The sequence below is a fragment of the Hemicordylus capensis genome, chromosome 3 (assembly GCF_027244095.1).
Source record: "Hemicordylus capensis ecotype Gifberg chromosome 3, rHemCap1.1.pri, whole genome shotgun sequence".
Taxonomy (NCBI): domain Eukaryota; kingdom Metazoa; phylum Chordata; class Lepidosauria; order Squamata; family Cordylidae; genus Hemicordylus; species Hemicordylus capensis.
The window spans coordinates 9,982,864-9,998,372 of NC_069659.1; the positions used below are offsets into that span (position 1 = coordinate 9,982,864).

Here is a 15,509-nt window from a genome sequence, read left to right on the forward strand (position 1 = left end):
CCTCCCAGCTCAATATGATTTGCTTCTGAAAGGCTTCAAGCTCATTCATTCACTGGGGAGTCTGGCAAGCAAGTGGGTCTTTTGCATGGTGGTATGTAAAATTAGACCCACCACGCAAGCTAACTCTACTAATATTTTCATTCACAGGGGAGTCGGTACTTAATTAACATTTATACAAACTCCAAAGCTACTGGCAAGCAGAGGAAGTGATTGGAATCCTCCTTTGCTGCACATGCCTGCTGGTCTTTCAGTTGGTGCTGCCCCCATGCTGCAAGTGGAGGACCTGCTGAGATAAAGTTCACTGGCTGTGAATAAAATGAATAGCTCCCAATTTTGTTAAAAAAAAATCATTTAGAAGGATGGATCATTGTCACTCACACTATAGAGCTAGGAGCACTTTTGAGCATCTGGGGTGAGAGGGAAGATAAAATGTAGCTGTGGGGTGCAGGGACCTGTGTAATTTTTACTAATTAAACTCTATAAAGTACCCTGTACACTCATGGAGCTGTGTACATATCTTATACCCATTTCCAAAAGAGCTGGCAATGTTACGACCCTTATGCACTCATAACTGGAGCACCTGAGGGCGCAAGGGAGATGTTGGCAGACACAAGGTAACCTGCAGATAAGTTAGTTTCACAAACATCTGGAAGAAAAAAAGTAAAGAGGCCAACTGCCCCAATATAATTCAATGGAGCAGAATGTTTGTGGACTCTGAGGACACTTAATAGACAACCAGCTCCTATGACTTCAATGGTGAGGGAGGGCTTGAACAAAAAGAGCAAAAAACTTATCGGCTTCAGTGAAGAATACGCCCTCAAGACAGTCACAATCCCTTCTGCATCTGAAAGGAGTCTTAACGCATTTTAGTTTTAGGAGTAGGACGCAAGTTACAGCAGGGATATCTATCTTTGTTGCTAACTTTTCATTTTTCATCATGCTTAGCCACAAGCTCAGGTACCACATGCACACCAGGAATAAACTGTAGCATACTGTTGTGTCCATCTATATCTATACCTATATCTATATATTAAATTATCGAAGGCATACCCATGGCTAATCCCGTATGTGGCAGCTCTCGCAAGAGTTCATGAGCAAAAGGACCTGATTGGGCAGTAGGGATTCCATATGCAGATAGGGGGAGGAGCCTGTGAGAACAGAAACACCATGGTGATTGGGCAGTGGGGATTCCATATGCATATAGGGAGGAGGAGCCTGTGATGGTTAAGGTCAATTAGAATGCAAACGTTACTGGTCGGAAGATATTCTTGATTGTGGGGGGGGGGATAGATAGATAGATAGATAGATAGATAGATAGATAGATAGATACACATACACACACACACACACACACACACAAGGATAGTGGGCAGGGGTCTGCAAAGAGAGTTGTTGTGAGGGAGGAAGAGCCGCTTCAGGAGAAGGAGGTTGCCGCTGTGTGAATTAGATGAGGAAACAAGATGAACAAGATCTGTTAACTCAGGGGCGGGGGCGGGAAGACAGAAAGAGGGGGGAAGCGAGTGGTAGAGAGAGAAAGAGAAAGGGAGGGGAACAGAGAAAGAAGGAGGAGTGAAGGATGGGCCCGAGCCTGTCAACGGCCTGAGGGGAACGAGCAGCCATTGCGGTGGCTTTAAGGAAGGGCCCAGTCAACCACTGCTGCTGTTTGGGGCTACCGAGTCAACCACTGCTGATGTTTGGGCCAAGCAAGGGACGAGCCCGAGCCTGTCAGCGGCCTGAGGGGAACAAGCGGCCATGGCAGTGGCAGCGAGGAAGGGCCCAGTCAACCACTGCTGCTGCTCCTGTGGGAAGGAGCAGGAGTGAGGCTGAGGTGAGGGTGGGGCTCCAGCAACGCTGCAGCCATGACCAAGAGAGGTGAGGGGGATGGAAGCAATGGGATGGAGGAGGAGGAGCAGAAGTGCAACTCAGGTGAGGGTGGAGAGATCTCTGAAGTGAGGGGGCTGTGGCAGGGGGTGAGGGGAGCAATTAAGCACTTGTGTGCAGATGCTCTGCGTGGGTTAAGCTAATATTTATTACTGTTATTATTAATAGCAACAATAGGAAGCATGTACATTTTATAGATCAGGGAACAGCATGAGGAAAGCAAAAGGGGAAAGCCGGCAGGCGTCATATACTGGAGGGAACCCCCAACCCAAGTTTCTGGTTAACTCTGCACTTCAGTGTTCATGTTTCAAAGTTTCTTTCAAATCTACATTTGAGTCACAATATGAAACGAACATCATTTCAGACAATAGAGGAAAGCTCACAACGCATGAGCACTGCAGTTCTTATGAGAAGAACAGAGGATAAGTCTTTTAAAAAAACAACAGGGCACAGAACAGTTTCTCAAGGTTTTATGGAGATGTGCTATATGATTAACATTAAAGGAACAAGAACAGATGGATTATTATCTTTATGCAGAATTAAAATGTGAGATGAGTTGCAATGGTTTTTATTAATTGCATATACATCTGTCAACCTTACACATTGTGAACTATATATTTTCCTGGATTTTCTGCACTACTCCCCATCACTGTTCCCTCTAACAGGGATTCCCAGATGTTGTTCACTACAACTTCCAGCATCCCCAGCTGCAATGACCTTTGGCTGGGGATTCTGGGAGTTGTAGTCAACAACTTCTGGGAATCCATGTTCGAGGAAACACTGCTCCCCATAACAAGCCTTGTGTGATCAAAATGTGTTGGGATTGCCTTGTACCGTTTGGGGTTGTTGTGTGTCATACTCCTCCAATTCTGTTTTCTGTTCTTACCATGCTCTTCCAATCCTATCTATTCAGCACAAAGTCACAGGATTCTTTGCTACCACAGCCTTCCTAGAGATGACAGCCAATAATTAGGCCAGGTCTGTGGGTCCCTAATAACCACTGTGCTTACTGTCCAACAGAAATCAGTTGTAAAGGGTTTGGGGGTGGTGGAATGATGTTTCTATTTTGATCTGCCATGTTGGTTCAAGATGGCAATCACTCCAAGTATAAGCATCACATTCAGAAATCATGTGTTGACAATCCAATACAAAGCAAGTTCACAGAACATGGGAATTGCCTTAACAACCAAATCTATTCCCACCCTCACCCTCCTTGATATTACATTAGATCTGAACTGAGGGTTTGCAAGAGCTCCCTTATAAGATGCAGAAAGTAGAGGTTTTAAAAATCAACCCCACTGCATGTCATAGGCCTAGTTCTTACTGAGGTGGGAAAGCTGACTCAAGTGGACGTTCACGGAACTGCATGCTCTTCCATGCAAAGTAATTTCCTCCATATACAAAGCTCAGATGTCAAGGAAGAGGGTTGTCACTTAACCATCTGCACATGCTCGTTTTTTATGTGGTGGACAAAAAATTGTATGGAGAAGCAGTCAATCCTGTGAGCCCCCATCAGTGGTCTGTAGTGGGTCAACCCAGACACAGGTTTACCAAGAATTTGTCCAAACAATATGCGAACTGAGCAAAGTGGTGATTCACTCTTTATATTAAGCAGGGGGACAGCAACTGGCCCCATCCATCCCCAGTACAGCATCCCTCAAGTGGCTGTTGCTGGTGTCTATCTTGTGTTTCCTTTTTAGATTGTGAGCCTTTTAGGGACAGGGAGACATTTTACTTATATCTATGTAACCCACTTTGGGAACTTTTATTGAAAAGCGGCATATAAATATTTGTTGTATTCTAATGAAATTTATTATTATTATTAACAACAACAACAACTCGATTTCTATACCGCCCTTCCAAAAATGGCTCAGGGCAGTTTACACAGAGAAATAATAAATAAATAAGATGGCTCCCTGTCCCCAAAGGGCTCACATTCTAAAAAAAAAGGGGGGGGGGAGATACTGGAGGTACTGTGCTGGAGGTAGATAGCGCCAGTTACTCTCCCCCTGCTAAATAAATAGAATCACCACGATAAAAGGTAACTCTTTGCCCAGTTAGCAGGGGATAAATAAAACTAAAAACCCTGACTTTATTTCTGTAGATCAGGGGAGTGGGAACTGGGTGCTGTATGTTCAGCAGCACATCTGATTAGCACTGCCTTCTCCAACACAAATGTGCCTGGGTATTAAAATTGACCGATAAGGTCCTTTTCTGTGTCCCCTCAACAGCTCAAATGTGTTTGCCTGGAACACGAGAGGGCCTTTTCTGTGGTCACGCTCAGACTGTGAACTCCCTTCTAGAGAGGTCCATCTCACTCCTTCTATGGTAGCCTTCCGCCACTCTGTCAAAATATTACTGATCCAACAAGTTTTCAACCTTGTGTATTAATCAATGATTCATTCTTGCTATTTTCATTGCTTTATTGATGAGGTCCTTTTTTCTTTTCTTTTCTTCAAACTGCTGTCTTATTTTGTTTTAATGACACTATTTGGCTTTTATTTTTTTAAAGCTGGCCATGCATTATTTTAATAAAGGAAAGGTGGGATATAATTGTCCTAAACAAATATCACTTAGGCCTCAAGCATACATGCAGGAGAGCAAGGGTGAGAATTAGATGGCTATGTGCTGAGATGGTAGAATGGTGTGCATCACTTCAGATTGTGGGAACAGGAAGAGAAATCCAGTTTAATGCAGAAATGTTCCTCTATATAACACATTAAATCTCAAATAAGTTACTTGTAAAGCAACTCATGGGTGGGTACACACAACACATTTGCCCCAAACTCCCTCAGCACCAGAAGCACAAATGTCCCCTTCCATTTCCACAAACATGCTCTCTTCATTTGCAGGTTAGCACAGGCCCCCTAATGGCACAGTGAGGAAATGACTTGACTAGCAAGTCAGAGGTTGCCGGTTCGAATCCCTGCTGGTATGTTTCCCAGACTACGGGAGACACCTATATCGGACAGCAGCGATATAGGAAGATGCTGAAAGGCATCATCCCATACTGCGTGGGAGATGGCAATGGTAAACCCCTCCTGTATTCTAACAAAGACAACCACAGGGCTCTGTGGTTACTAGGAGTTGACAGCAGCTCGATGGCACACTTTATCTTTACAGGGGTTCTTGGTACCAGGAGAGCATACGGGGAGGAGAGTTGGTCTTGTGGTAGCAAGCATGAATTGTCCCCTTTGCTAAGCAGGGCCTGCCCCAGTTTTCATTTGAATGGGAGACTACGTGCATGAGCACTGTAAGATATTCCCCTTCGGGGATGGGGCTGCTCTGAGAAGAGCATCTGCATGCAGAAGGTTCCCAAGTTCCCTCCCTGGCAGCATCTCCACATAGGACTGAGAGAGACTCCTGTCTGAAACCTTGGAGAATCCGCTGCAGCTTCCTAGGTCCCTATGAGTTGAAGTCTAACAATATCTGGGGACCCATGTTTGAGAACTCCTCGGCTAGGATATACCAAGATTGTTGCACCATTCGAACCCACTCATCATGGCATATCCTGACCTACTTGCTTTAGGGAAGTCAAAGATGATCTTACAAATGAGGAAGCATGCACTCCCGGCACTGAGAGAGCTCATGTGAACCTCCGGTTCCATCTTGTGTGAATCCACCCAATGAGTGGCAGTATACATACATACATACATACATACATACATACACACACACACACACACACACACACGCGCAAATAGAAAACTAGTATAGCAGAGGGGAAGCTTAAATCCTGCCCCTTCACCAATGGTGTGTCCTTGGTTTTTTTTTAACCCAGATCAGCATTCAAACATGCGATCACTCACCTGCCATTCATTCTACCACCCCAACATGCTACCATGACATAGGTAGATGAGGCCATCGATTACAGTCATAAACATCAAACTGTTTTCATAAAACTTTAATAGAAACTCATTGTATTTTATTGTTGCTTTCACTGTAAGGCACCTCAAGCACTGGTGTGCTGGAGGATCAATGTAGAAATATTTTAAATAGTTGTGGGATGTGTATGCTTTAAGTATATGGTTTGCAAACATAATGAAGCAAAACGTATTGTGCTACAAAATATCCAACTCAAGGACAAGGCACTTATTTTTATTTTTTTGCAAAGCTTCTTCTGAAATATGAAGCAATATATTCTTACTGGAGCAAGTATTAATCAGAAAGGTAGATAAACAGTTACCTCTTAACAATGAAACACACTGTTAAGTGGGACAGCAGTCAAGCAAAATGGTGGTGTGTGGGAGAATTTGAATTAACCACCAAAAATTACTCCTTAAAGCTGTGTTCTTCATTGTAAGCATGAAGAACATGGGGGCGGGGGGGGGGGAGAGCAGTGGCAGGCCCCATCAACCCTAAGTGTGGCTCCCAAGCCAAGCGCTTATTGGACCTGTGTGAAACTTCAGTCAATGCTGAATATTCTGTACAGTCGTCGTCCCCACCCACCGCACCATGTGGAGACAACCATTTTCATTGTGCAATGCTGCGCTTTGCACCTTTAAAGGAAAAGGAGCCCTCTTGAGCCCCTGCACCATCTTGGGAGGCATGCACAGGGTCTGTCTGTGAGCTGTCCCAGCACTGAGAAAAGTGAAGTACTTTGCAGAGGTCAGCACAGCAGGGAAACAGCTCTCACACTGAAGATTCCTTGTCAAAGTGGCCCCTGCTTGAACAAATAGCAAAGATCATTGCATTAAAGCCATTAGACCACTACTGAGCAGAGAGGCACCTTTTAAAATGGTGACTCTCTTATATTTAACAGGGGGAGAGCAACTGGCCCTTTCCAGATCCAGCACAGCGTTCTCCCAGTAGCTGTTGCTGATGTTTACTTATGTTTCTTTTCAGATTATGAGCCCTTGGAAGAAAGGGAACTTTTTCTTTTGTGCTACGTAAACTGCTTTATGGACTTTTTTTGTTGAGAAGCTGTACATAAATATTTGTAGTAGAAGTATTTTATGTATTTATTTTATTCAATTTCTATACCGCCCTTCCAAAAATGACTCAGGGTGATTTACAGAGAGAAATAATCAATAAATAAGATGGCTCCCTGTCCCCAAAGGGCTCACAATCTAAAAGAAACATGACACCAGCAACCGTCACCGGAGGGATGCTGTGCTGGGGCTGGATCGGGCCTATTACTCTCCCCCTGCTAAATAAAAAGAATCACCACGTTAAAAGGTGCCTCTTTGCCAAGTCAGCAGGAGCTAATATACAGAAGACCACTAGAAAAAACAGCAAGTGAAACCTTAGTTAAACATTTCCATACATTATTTAAATGACACAACTATTCAGAACACATTTAGCCAAAACCTGTATAACATTGGTCCACTACAGGCCAGCAGTGGTCCCTTTTTTATTTAAAGCCCCCCTGAATGAACTCCAAATCCTTTCCAATCATTTATTAAAAAACACATATGCCAATATAATTAAGAACTGGCTGCTTTTAAATGAGCTGCTGGTTCCCATTTCTCAAGGCTTTTAACTGATTCTGCTTTTAGTTCTGTGTTTCATTGCTGCTGCTTTATATGGCTGTACTATTTTTATTATTTTGTTGTGATTTTTATTATCGTTAACCACCTTGTGAGACCTTGGTTTAAAACAGGGGTGCATACTTCGGCCCTCCAGCTGCTGCTGGACTGCAACTCCCATCATCCCAGAGTATTAGCCACTGTGGCTGGGAATGATGGGAGTTGTAGTCCAACAACAGCTGGAGCATCAAAGTTGTGCAATTTGGTTGTCCAAAAGGGCTATAAATAAATCACAACAAAACCAGAATGAATTAAAAGCTTTTAAAAAAATGCAATCAGAAGAGGTTATGGGAACATCTATGGCCCGAGGCCATCAAAAGTAGAAGCGGAGATGGAAGCACATCTGTACCACTCCACAGTGCACCTCACCCCCACACCCCACCCCTCAGTTCACACACATATGGTAGACCTAGCTTCAGTTTCTCTACCCTACTGCAGCCCTGCAGTCTGGCTGCACAGCCAACATGCTGTGTGAACTGCTGGGAAAGCTTTGTGTGCCGTTACCAAAGTAGGAAGAACAAGAGAGAGAGAGAGAGAGAGACAGAGACAGAGACAGAGAAATATTGGAGGAGGAACAGAAGTGGGAGTAGAGGGTGGCGGGACAAGAGAGTAGAGTAGCAGAGAGGGGTTCAGATCTGTGGTGGTGTAGCGAGAGAAGAGCAAGCACTATGGAATGCAGAGAGACATGGAGGAAGGGTTAAGGGAGACGCATGGTTGTGCAGAAAGATGATCAAGAATGTCATGGAGTGCAGAGATAGAAAAACGGGTTAATAGAGAATAGGTTAAAAAGAAAACACTGGGAGTCAAGCTACATGTTACTTTTATGCTTGCTTTTAAAAAGGTAAATATCAAATACAAGGAATCCAATGCAGATTAGGACTGTGGTACTGGGGGGGGGCGTGTTTTAGTCCTGGGGCAGGGGCAAATTCCTGATGTGGATCTCAACTCCGCAACTCTGGGAGCTTCTCTTCCAGGACAAACAGCAGGTGTGTGTGGGAGTGGGTGGGAATTCCAAGGTTTAAAGTCTCCCACAGTTCAATTGAAATTAACCCCCACACTTGATGTTTAAAAAACAAGCATGCAAAAACCAAAGCAGGGCTTGACAAATATCAGGCACCAGGGAAAGATGGCACCTAGAAATTTAACCACATAATCCAGACTAGGATATTCAGAGGTAGAGTTATGTAATAAATCTTTATTTGTCCCAAGCAGCCCCAATTATTATTATTATTAGCATTTATATCCCGCTCTTCCTCTAAGGAGCCCAGAGCGGTGTGCTACATACTTAAGTTTCTCCTCACAACAACCCTGTGAAGTAGGTTAGGCTGAGAGAGAAGTGACTGGCCCAGAGTCAAATTTCTATTCTAAGTAATTATTTATTTATTTGATTTCTATACCGCCCTTCCAAAAATGGCTCATATTTACTTGTAAAGGTAAACCCATTTACCCTCTCCCACCACAATGTCCAAAACTAAGTCTGGTAATTTTGTCAAGTGTCTATTGTCTGGCTCTTAAATTCTTGGGCTGGCTCCCAGAACCAAATAAAAACTGTTAAAGCCTGATTTAAAGTAACATCCAAATAAAATCTGTTAAGGCCTGGTTTAAAGTAACATGTAGTCTGATCCTGCGTTAAACAACAATTATTTTCTGTGGTTAAAGTGGCAGAGCCCTCTTGCATTAGGATAAGTATGAAAATTGTATGCAAGTAATTTGATTTGTGCATCCCTAACATCCTAAACATTCAAACCCATACTTTTCCGATTCTTTGGTGGGGAATGAGGGAGGACACATCAAGTATTGTCATAAACAAATGGAACAAATTGCTTAAAGAAGTTGTGCTTCTTTCCTTTATTAAATAAGAGAAATATCAAGGTACATTTATTATATTTAATAAATAGTGCAATAAGTTAAACTAAATATATAAAGGGATCTATAAAGTGTCTTGTGGCACCTTAAAGACCAACAGATTATTGTGACATAAGCCTCCTTGGGCTCATCCACATCAAAGCATGAAGCATTGCTGCCATCGGCAGAAAGCTAACTCACACAGCTACGGAGGAAAAAAATGGTAAAGAGTGGAGCCAAAAGGCAATGAAATGCAAGAAGTACAGACATTTCCATGCAAGCTTCAAATACATACAAGTACAGTGATCATTCACAATGATCATTTTTAAGAACTGTTCACATAAGCTGTTCCTTACAGTTATCAATAAATTGCTACATGCATATCGCAAATTACATACTAATTTCCATTTAGATGTTTAGCAGAGCCAACCTCAAGAAGTTCAGAGTGAACAAGTCAACCTAACAAACTCATGGCTGAAATGAGATCAGCACCCAGTTTCCATTCTCAGTCATGATACCACCTAACACCAAGATGTTCACCGGAGGGAATGAGGTTCTAACATCAGCAGAAAGAGAAGGTTCCTACAGTGCTTTTCAAAAGTCTGCTTCAGGCTTTGGCACATCTTCAAAAGAAGGTATATGGATATGACTTGTACTGTTCAAAGACCCAGTAGTTACTGTGCAAATATACGACAAAAATATATCTTATTTTATATTGAGACAAAATGGCTGCAAGATGCTTACAATTTAATCCCATGCACATTAACTTGAATCTAAACCCCACTGAGTTCAACAGTATGTCCTCCCAAGTGGGTATAAAACAGCAGCCTACACTATGAACTTTATTGGTTATAACTGTCCTGGCTACACCACTCCACCCCTCAAATAAACTGGTAAGATTAGTTTGGTGAGGATGCTAGAAGTTCTCCATTGCCTACTCCGATCTTCCTCAAGGAACTACAGCATCCATGATTGAGTCAGTCATGTAGGTATGTCCTTATTATGGTAGGGAACAATTACTGGACAGAGATAGTTGGGTAATGCCACCATTGGTTACCACCCTTCCCAATCAGTTGGCCAAAGTAATGCAAATGAGTATGATATAGCCATAGCACCTTTGCCCCACAACAAAGTTAAACTTGGGCAAAACAAAAGTACTATGCACTTTACAAAAAAAAAAAAAAGACCATGCAAACAACACAGAAGTGGCACAGCTGACACAAAATTGCATGTTCTAACAAAAATTACAGTAGCTAGATTGAAATCTAAAAGACAGATGGGCACACAGCCCAATGTTTATGACAATTCTGTTACATCCTGGAAAGCGAATGTGCATCAAAAGTATATCTTAACACATTAAAAACAACCCAATATATACACAATTCTCTGATATCATGCCAAAAAGCGTACAAGTAATCAAGACTCTAGAAGCAATGAAAAGCCATTTACAATGTTATTGGAAATTATAGTTGTCTGCCAGCCAACTTATTCAAGCAATTAAAGAGCTGCTTTAAGATTTGAATTATTTTGATTACCCATTTTAAAATCACTATCAACAAAGAACTGGCCACTGAGATTTTTCAATTTTATTTAATTTGCCAGAAAAATCTCAGCTGATGAAGCAGCACCCTATAAGAGGGTCTGGATTGCAGTTACAAACATTGTGTTACCTGAGGAGGAAGGGGAAAAGGCATACATCTTCAGTAAAAAGAATGCCTAAAGAATCTCAAAAACAAGATTCCATTTGAGCAGATGACACTGAGTGGAGAGTTTTAAAGTAATCTGTCCTTGATTATTCAGTCCTGCATTCAACTCAAAATTGAAACTGGCCTTCTTTCTTTACCCCAGACCCCCACAAGTGAATAAAGTAATGCAACTTCTGCACTTGATGTCCCTCAGTGCAGGCAAAATTGGGTTAACAGTGGTTCTGAAGTGTTCTGCGTGCCACAGACACTGCTGAGCTGGGACTCTCTAGCAAAAATAAATTTCTACAGAGCTGGGTAATCATGAGCCTTTAATGCTGCCATCCCTGTAGTTGAGGAACACACACAAGCACACTACAGAGCTGTACAGCTTTGGCCCTCCAGCTGTTATTGGACTACAACTTCCATTATCCCCAGCTACATTGGCCAATAGTCAGGGATGATGGGAGCTGTAGGTCAGCATTTGCAGGAGGGGCAAAGTTTTGCAGCCCTGTGTGTGCTTGGGTTTACTCCCCACTACACCATCTATAGAATGTGAAAAACGACAAGCACCTTATTGTGCTCCCTCCTCTCTTTGGCTTCCTGAAAATGCATCTTTCATACACATCAGAAAATAAGGGACAAGGGGGAAGAGATCTTCATCCCCAAACAACCATGCAGCCACCAAAATCTAAAGGCAGCATGCAAAACAAGAAGAAGCTTTAAGGCAGACTCCAGTCTAGAGCCATTTTTTTTTTATTTTGCTAGAACCTCCAATGTAATGCATCCTCCAACACTCCTAAGTTTACAAAGCAAAAGTGTATAATCTCACTCTCTTAATAGTTAAGACATCTCTGTTCAGCCCTCCTGCTCTCCTCCTCAAGAACACAAAGAGTTCCTTGCTAGACTGAACAGCATTCTTTGCAAGAATCTGAATGATCAGAAGGCACTAGGATCAGAGATAACCAACCTGAGGCTCTATAGCTGTTGTTAAACAACAACTCCCACATCCCCAGAAACAATGGCCAAAAGCCAGGGACTGTGGGAGCTGTAAGCCAACAATAGCTGGAGAGTCTCAGGTTGGGCAACCCTTCATAACATAAGAACAGCCCTGCTGGATCTGGAACAAGTGCCATCTAGTCCAGCATCCTGTTTCACATAATGGCCTACCTGATCCCTCTGGGGAGCCCACAGGTAAGAGGTATGTGCATGCCCTCTCTCTTGCTGTTGCTCCCCTGAAACTGTTATTGAGAGGCATTGTGCCTCTTGAGGCTGGAGGTGGTCCACAACCACCCAAGCGGTAGCCACTGATAGACCTGTCCTCCATGAATTTGTCTAAGCCCCTTTTAAAGCCATCCAAGCTGGTGGCCATCACCACATCCCATGGCAAAGAATTCCATAGATTAGTTATGTGCTGTGTGAAAAAATACTTCCTCTTGTCGGTCCTAAATTTCCCAACCTTCAGTTTCATGAGGTGACCCCTGGTTCTAGTGTTGTGAGAGAGGAAGACAAATTTATCTCTGTCCACCCTCTCCACTCCATGCATAATTTTATAGACCTCGATCATGTCTCCCCTCAATCACCTCTTTTCCAAGCTAAAGAGCCCCAGATGCTGTAGCCTAGCCTCATAAGGAAGTAGGTGGTCACTGGAAACTGACCAGTAGTCCACTGATAGACCATGGTTTACCTTAAGTCCCACCTGCTTAAAGAGAAAAGCAAGATTCATCCCCCACCTCTCTCCATTTTTCGTGTTTCCAAGTCATCTCCCAAGTGAAAAGATGAGACAACCAAGGATCAGTATGGTTTAGTGGAGAAAATGTCGGACTCGGATTGGGGATGAAAGCCCAAGTCAAGAACTCCATTAAGCTCAGTGTGTGATTTTGGATGAGTTACCATCTCTCAACCTAATCTACCTCACAGGGTTGTTGTGAGGATAAAGGTGGAGGGAGATAACCATGAATGTCACTTGGAGTTTCCTTGGAAAAAGGGTAAACAACATGTATTAGTAAGAAAGGAGCACTATTTTTTTTTTAATACAACTCCAGCAGATGGATTCAAGTTGAATTAGATGTAAATGTAGTCCAGAACCAGAATTAAGGAGAAGGATTCAAGATCTTCCCATTTATTCTATGAGCCAAAAGCACAAACAATGAATACCATATTCTTACAGTAAGGGAGAAAAGACACCAACCACCCAAGAGACTAATAGGTAGAGTTAAAAAAGAAAAAGGGCAGCCAGTATATAAGAAAGGGCCTGCTACAAAAAGAGTTGAGGGGAGGGATAGAAGCAGAGGGAACCATTCAGCACAAAGGAGTCCAGAGAAGAACAATGAAATAGAGGGTGATGGGAAAACACTAGGAAGGAACTCCAAAACAGAATATTGGGGATGAGGAACAGTTCCTGCCAAGCAAATCCCAAAAGAGCTCTCTTATATTCTTAAGAGAATGAAATACACCCCTTCCTGTAAAGATCCTCTCTATCATTCACACAAAGATATTATAGATTACCCCTCCAAATAAAAACCACAAGGAGGGGGGGAACCTTCATCAGGGGCAAAGGGGGTCTACATGAGACTCACACGATCCCCCATACAATTAGATAAGATATTTTACAGATCCCAAGGGAAACAAGCCCTTCTTCACCATCCCCAACTAAAACAGAGCCCAATTACCCATAATTGACTTACAAGCATTTATCCTTTGATACCTTTCCTCCTCCCGATCACCCCATCTGAATTTAGATCTGGAACCTCCTTGGGGCAGGGAACTGCCTTCTGATCTACTCTCAGCCAACAAAGCCTTACCTGGCTGATGGTGCTATACAAATGGATAACAAATCTCTCTCTCTCTCTGTCTCACACACACACACACACACACCTCCTACCTTGAGATGGGGGGGGAGGAAGGGGAGGAAAGGAGAGACCAGGGCTACCAGCCACACACCCCCATGCAAACTGGAGAGGAACAAAGTGAACGTCCCAAGGGAAACAAGCCCTTCTTCACCATCCCCAACTAAAACAGAGCCCAATTACTCACAATTGATTTACAAGCATTTATCCTTTGTTACCTTCCCTCCTCCCGATCACCCCATCTGAATTTAGATCTGGAACCTCCTTGGGGCAGGGAACTGCCTTCTGATCTACTCTTAGCCTACAAAGCCTTACCTGGCTGATGGTGCTATACAAATGGATAACAAATCTCTCTCTCTCTCTTTCTGTCACACACACACACACACACACACACACACACACACTCTCACACTCACCTCCTACCTTGAGATGGGGAGGAGGAAGGGGAGGAAAGGAGAGACCAGGGCCACCAGCCCCCCCCCCCCCGCCATGCAAACTAGAGAGGAACAAAGTGAACGTCCCAAGGGAAACAAGCCCTTCTTCACTATCCCCAACTAAAACAGAGCCCAATTACTCACAATTGATTTACAAGCATTTATCCTTTGTTACCTTCCCTCCTCCTGATCACCCCATCTGAATTTAGATCTGTAACCTCCTTGGGGCAGGGAACTGCCTTCTGAGCTACTCTTAGCCTACAAAGCCTTACCTGGCTGATGGCGCTATACAAATGGATAACAAATCCCTCTCTCTGTGTGTCACACATACACATATATATCCCTCCTACCTTGAAAGGGGGGAGGAAAGGGGAGGCCAGGGCCTCCACCCACACAACCCCGTGCAAACTGAACAAAGTGAGCGTCCCGCCCCCTCCCCCCCGGGAAGAGAAACGCTTCTCCCCTCAGAGGGACTATGTGTGGGGGGTCCCCATTGTGTGTGGGGAGGGGGCTGCCATTAGGAAGAAGGGGGGCGTTAATAGGGAAGGCAAAGCCCCGCCTCCCTCCCTAATCACAGCCCAAAGAAAAGGGGTCTCGCCCCCCCCCGCCCCAAGGAGTCCCAAAGGAAACTAAGGGGGGCGAAAACAGGGTGAAGCTTCCCTCCGGGGGGGAATGGAGGGAGGTGGGCCCAGTGTGGCGGCGGAGGAGGAGTCGGAGTCCACAGATCGATTAGTCGCCCCTCCCTTCGAACCGCCGCCTCAAGACCGGGGGGGGGGAATAAGGAGGCTCCTCCCGTAGCCCCTCTCCGCCGCCCCCCCCCGCCCCCGCTTACCCTGGTCGCCGGGCTCCTGCGGAGGCTGCAGGACTCGCTCCAGCTCCGGGAAGGGCAGCTCGGGCAGGTCGAGGAGGCCGCCGTATCTCTCCAGGAAGGAGCAGACGACGGCGAAGTTGGGCCACGAGCCGGGGCAAGACGGGCCTTCCGACGGCGGGGCGGCAAGGAGAGGAGGGGATGGGGGAGCCGCCGCCGCCGCCGCCGCAGCCGCCATCTTGGAACCTGAGAGGATGGATGGAGAAGGAGAAGGGAACGGGGCGGGGGGAGAGGAGAGCGCGCGGGAGGGCCGGCAGGGGGAGCTGTGGGGCGGGCGCTCCTCCCGGCTGCGCCGTCCCGCCATGCAACGCGGGCGGCGGCCCCTCGGAGGAGGCGACGGCGAGGCGAGACCGCGCGCGGAAAGGGAAGGAGCGCCCCCCCTCGCGGAAGAAGCTCTAGGAACCCCCCTCTCCGTGGCTCTC

General features: G+C 44.8%; 1 protein-coding gene across 4 annotated transcripts in view; it reads right to left on the reverse strand.

The window, feature by feature from the left end:
• The window catches only part of RSF1 (remodeling and spacing factor 1), a 93,160-nt gene extending 77,651 nt beyond the window's left edge, over positions 1 to 15,509 (reverse strand). For 2 of the 4 annotated variants that reach the window (XM_053305444.1, XM_053305445.1), the window contains exon 1: positions 15,052 to 15,507. In XM_053305444.1, coding sequence (XP_053161419.1) covers positions 15,052 to 15,391 — 340 coding nt within the window. In that variant the 5' untranslated portion in view covers positions 15,392 to 15,507. Of the gene's footprint in view, positions 1 to 15,051 lie in introns of all 4 variants that reach the window. The other 2 variants (XM_053305443.1, XM_053305447.1) reach the window with 2 other exon arrangements.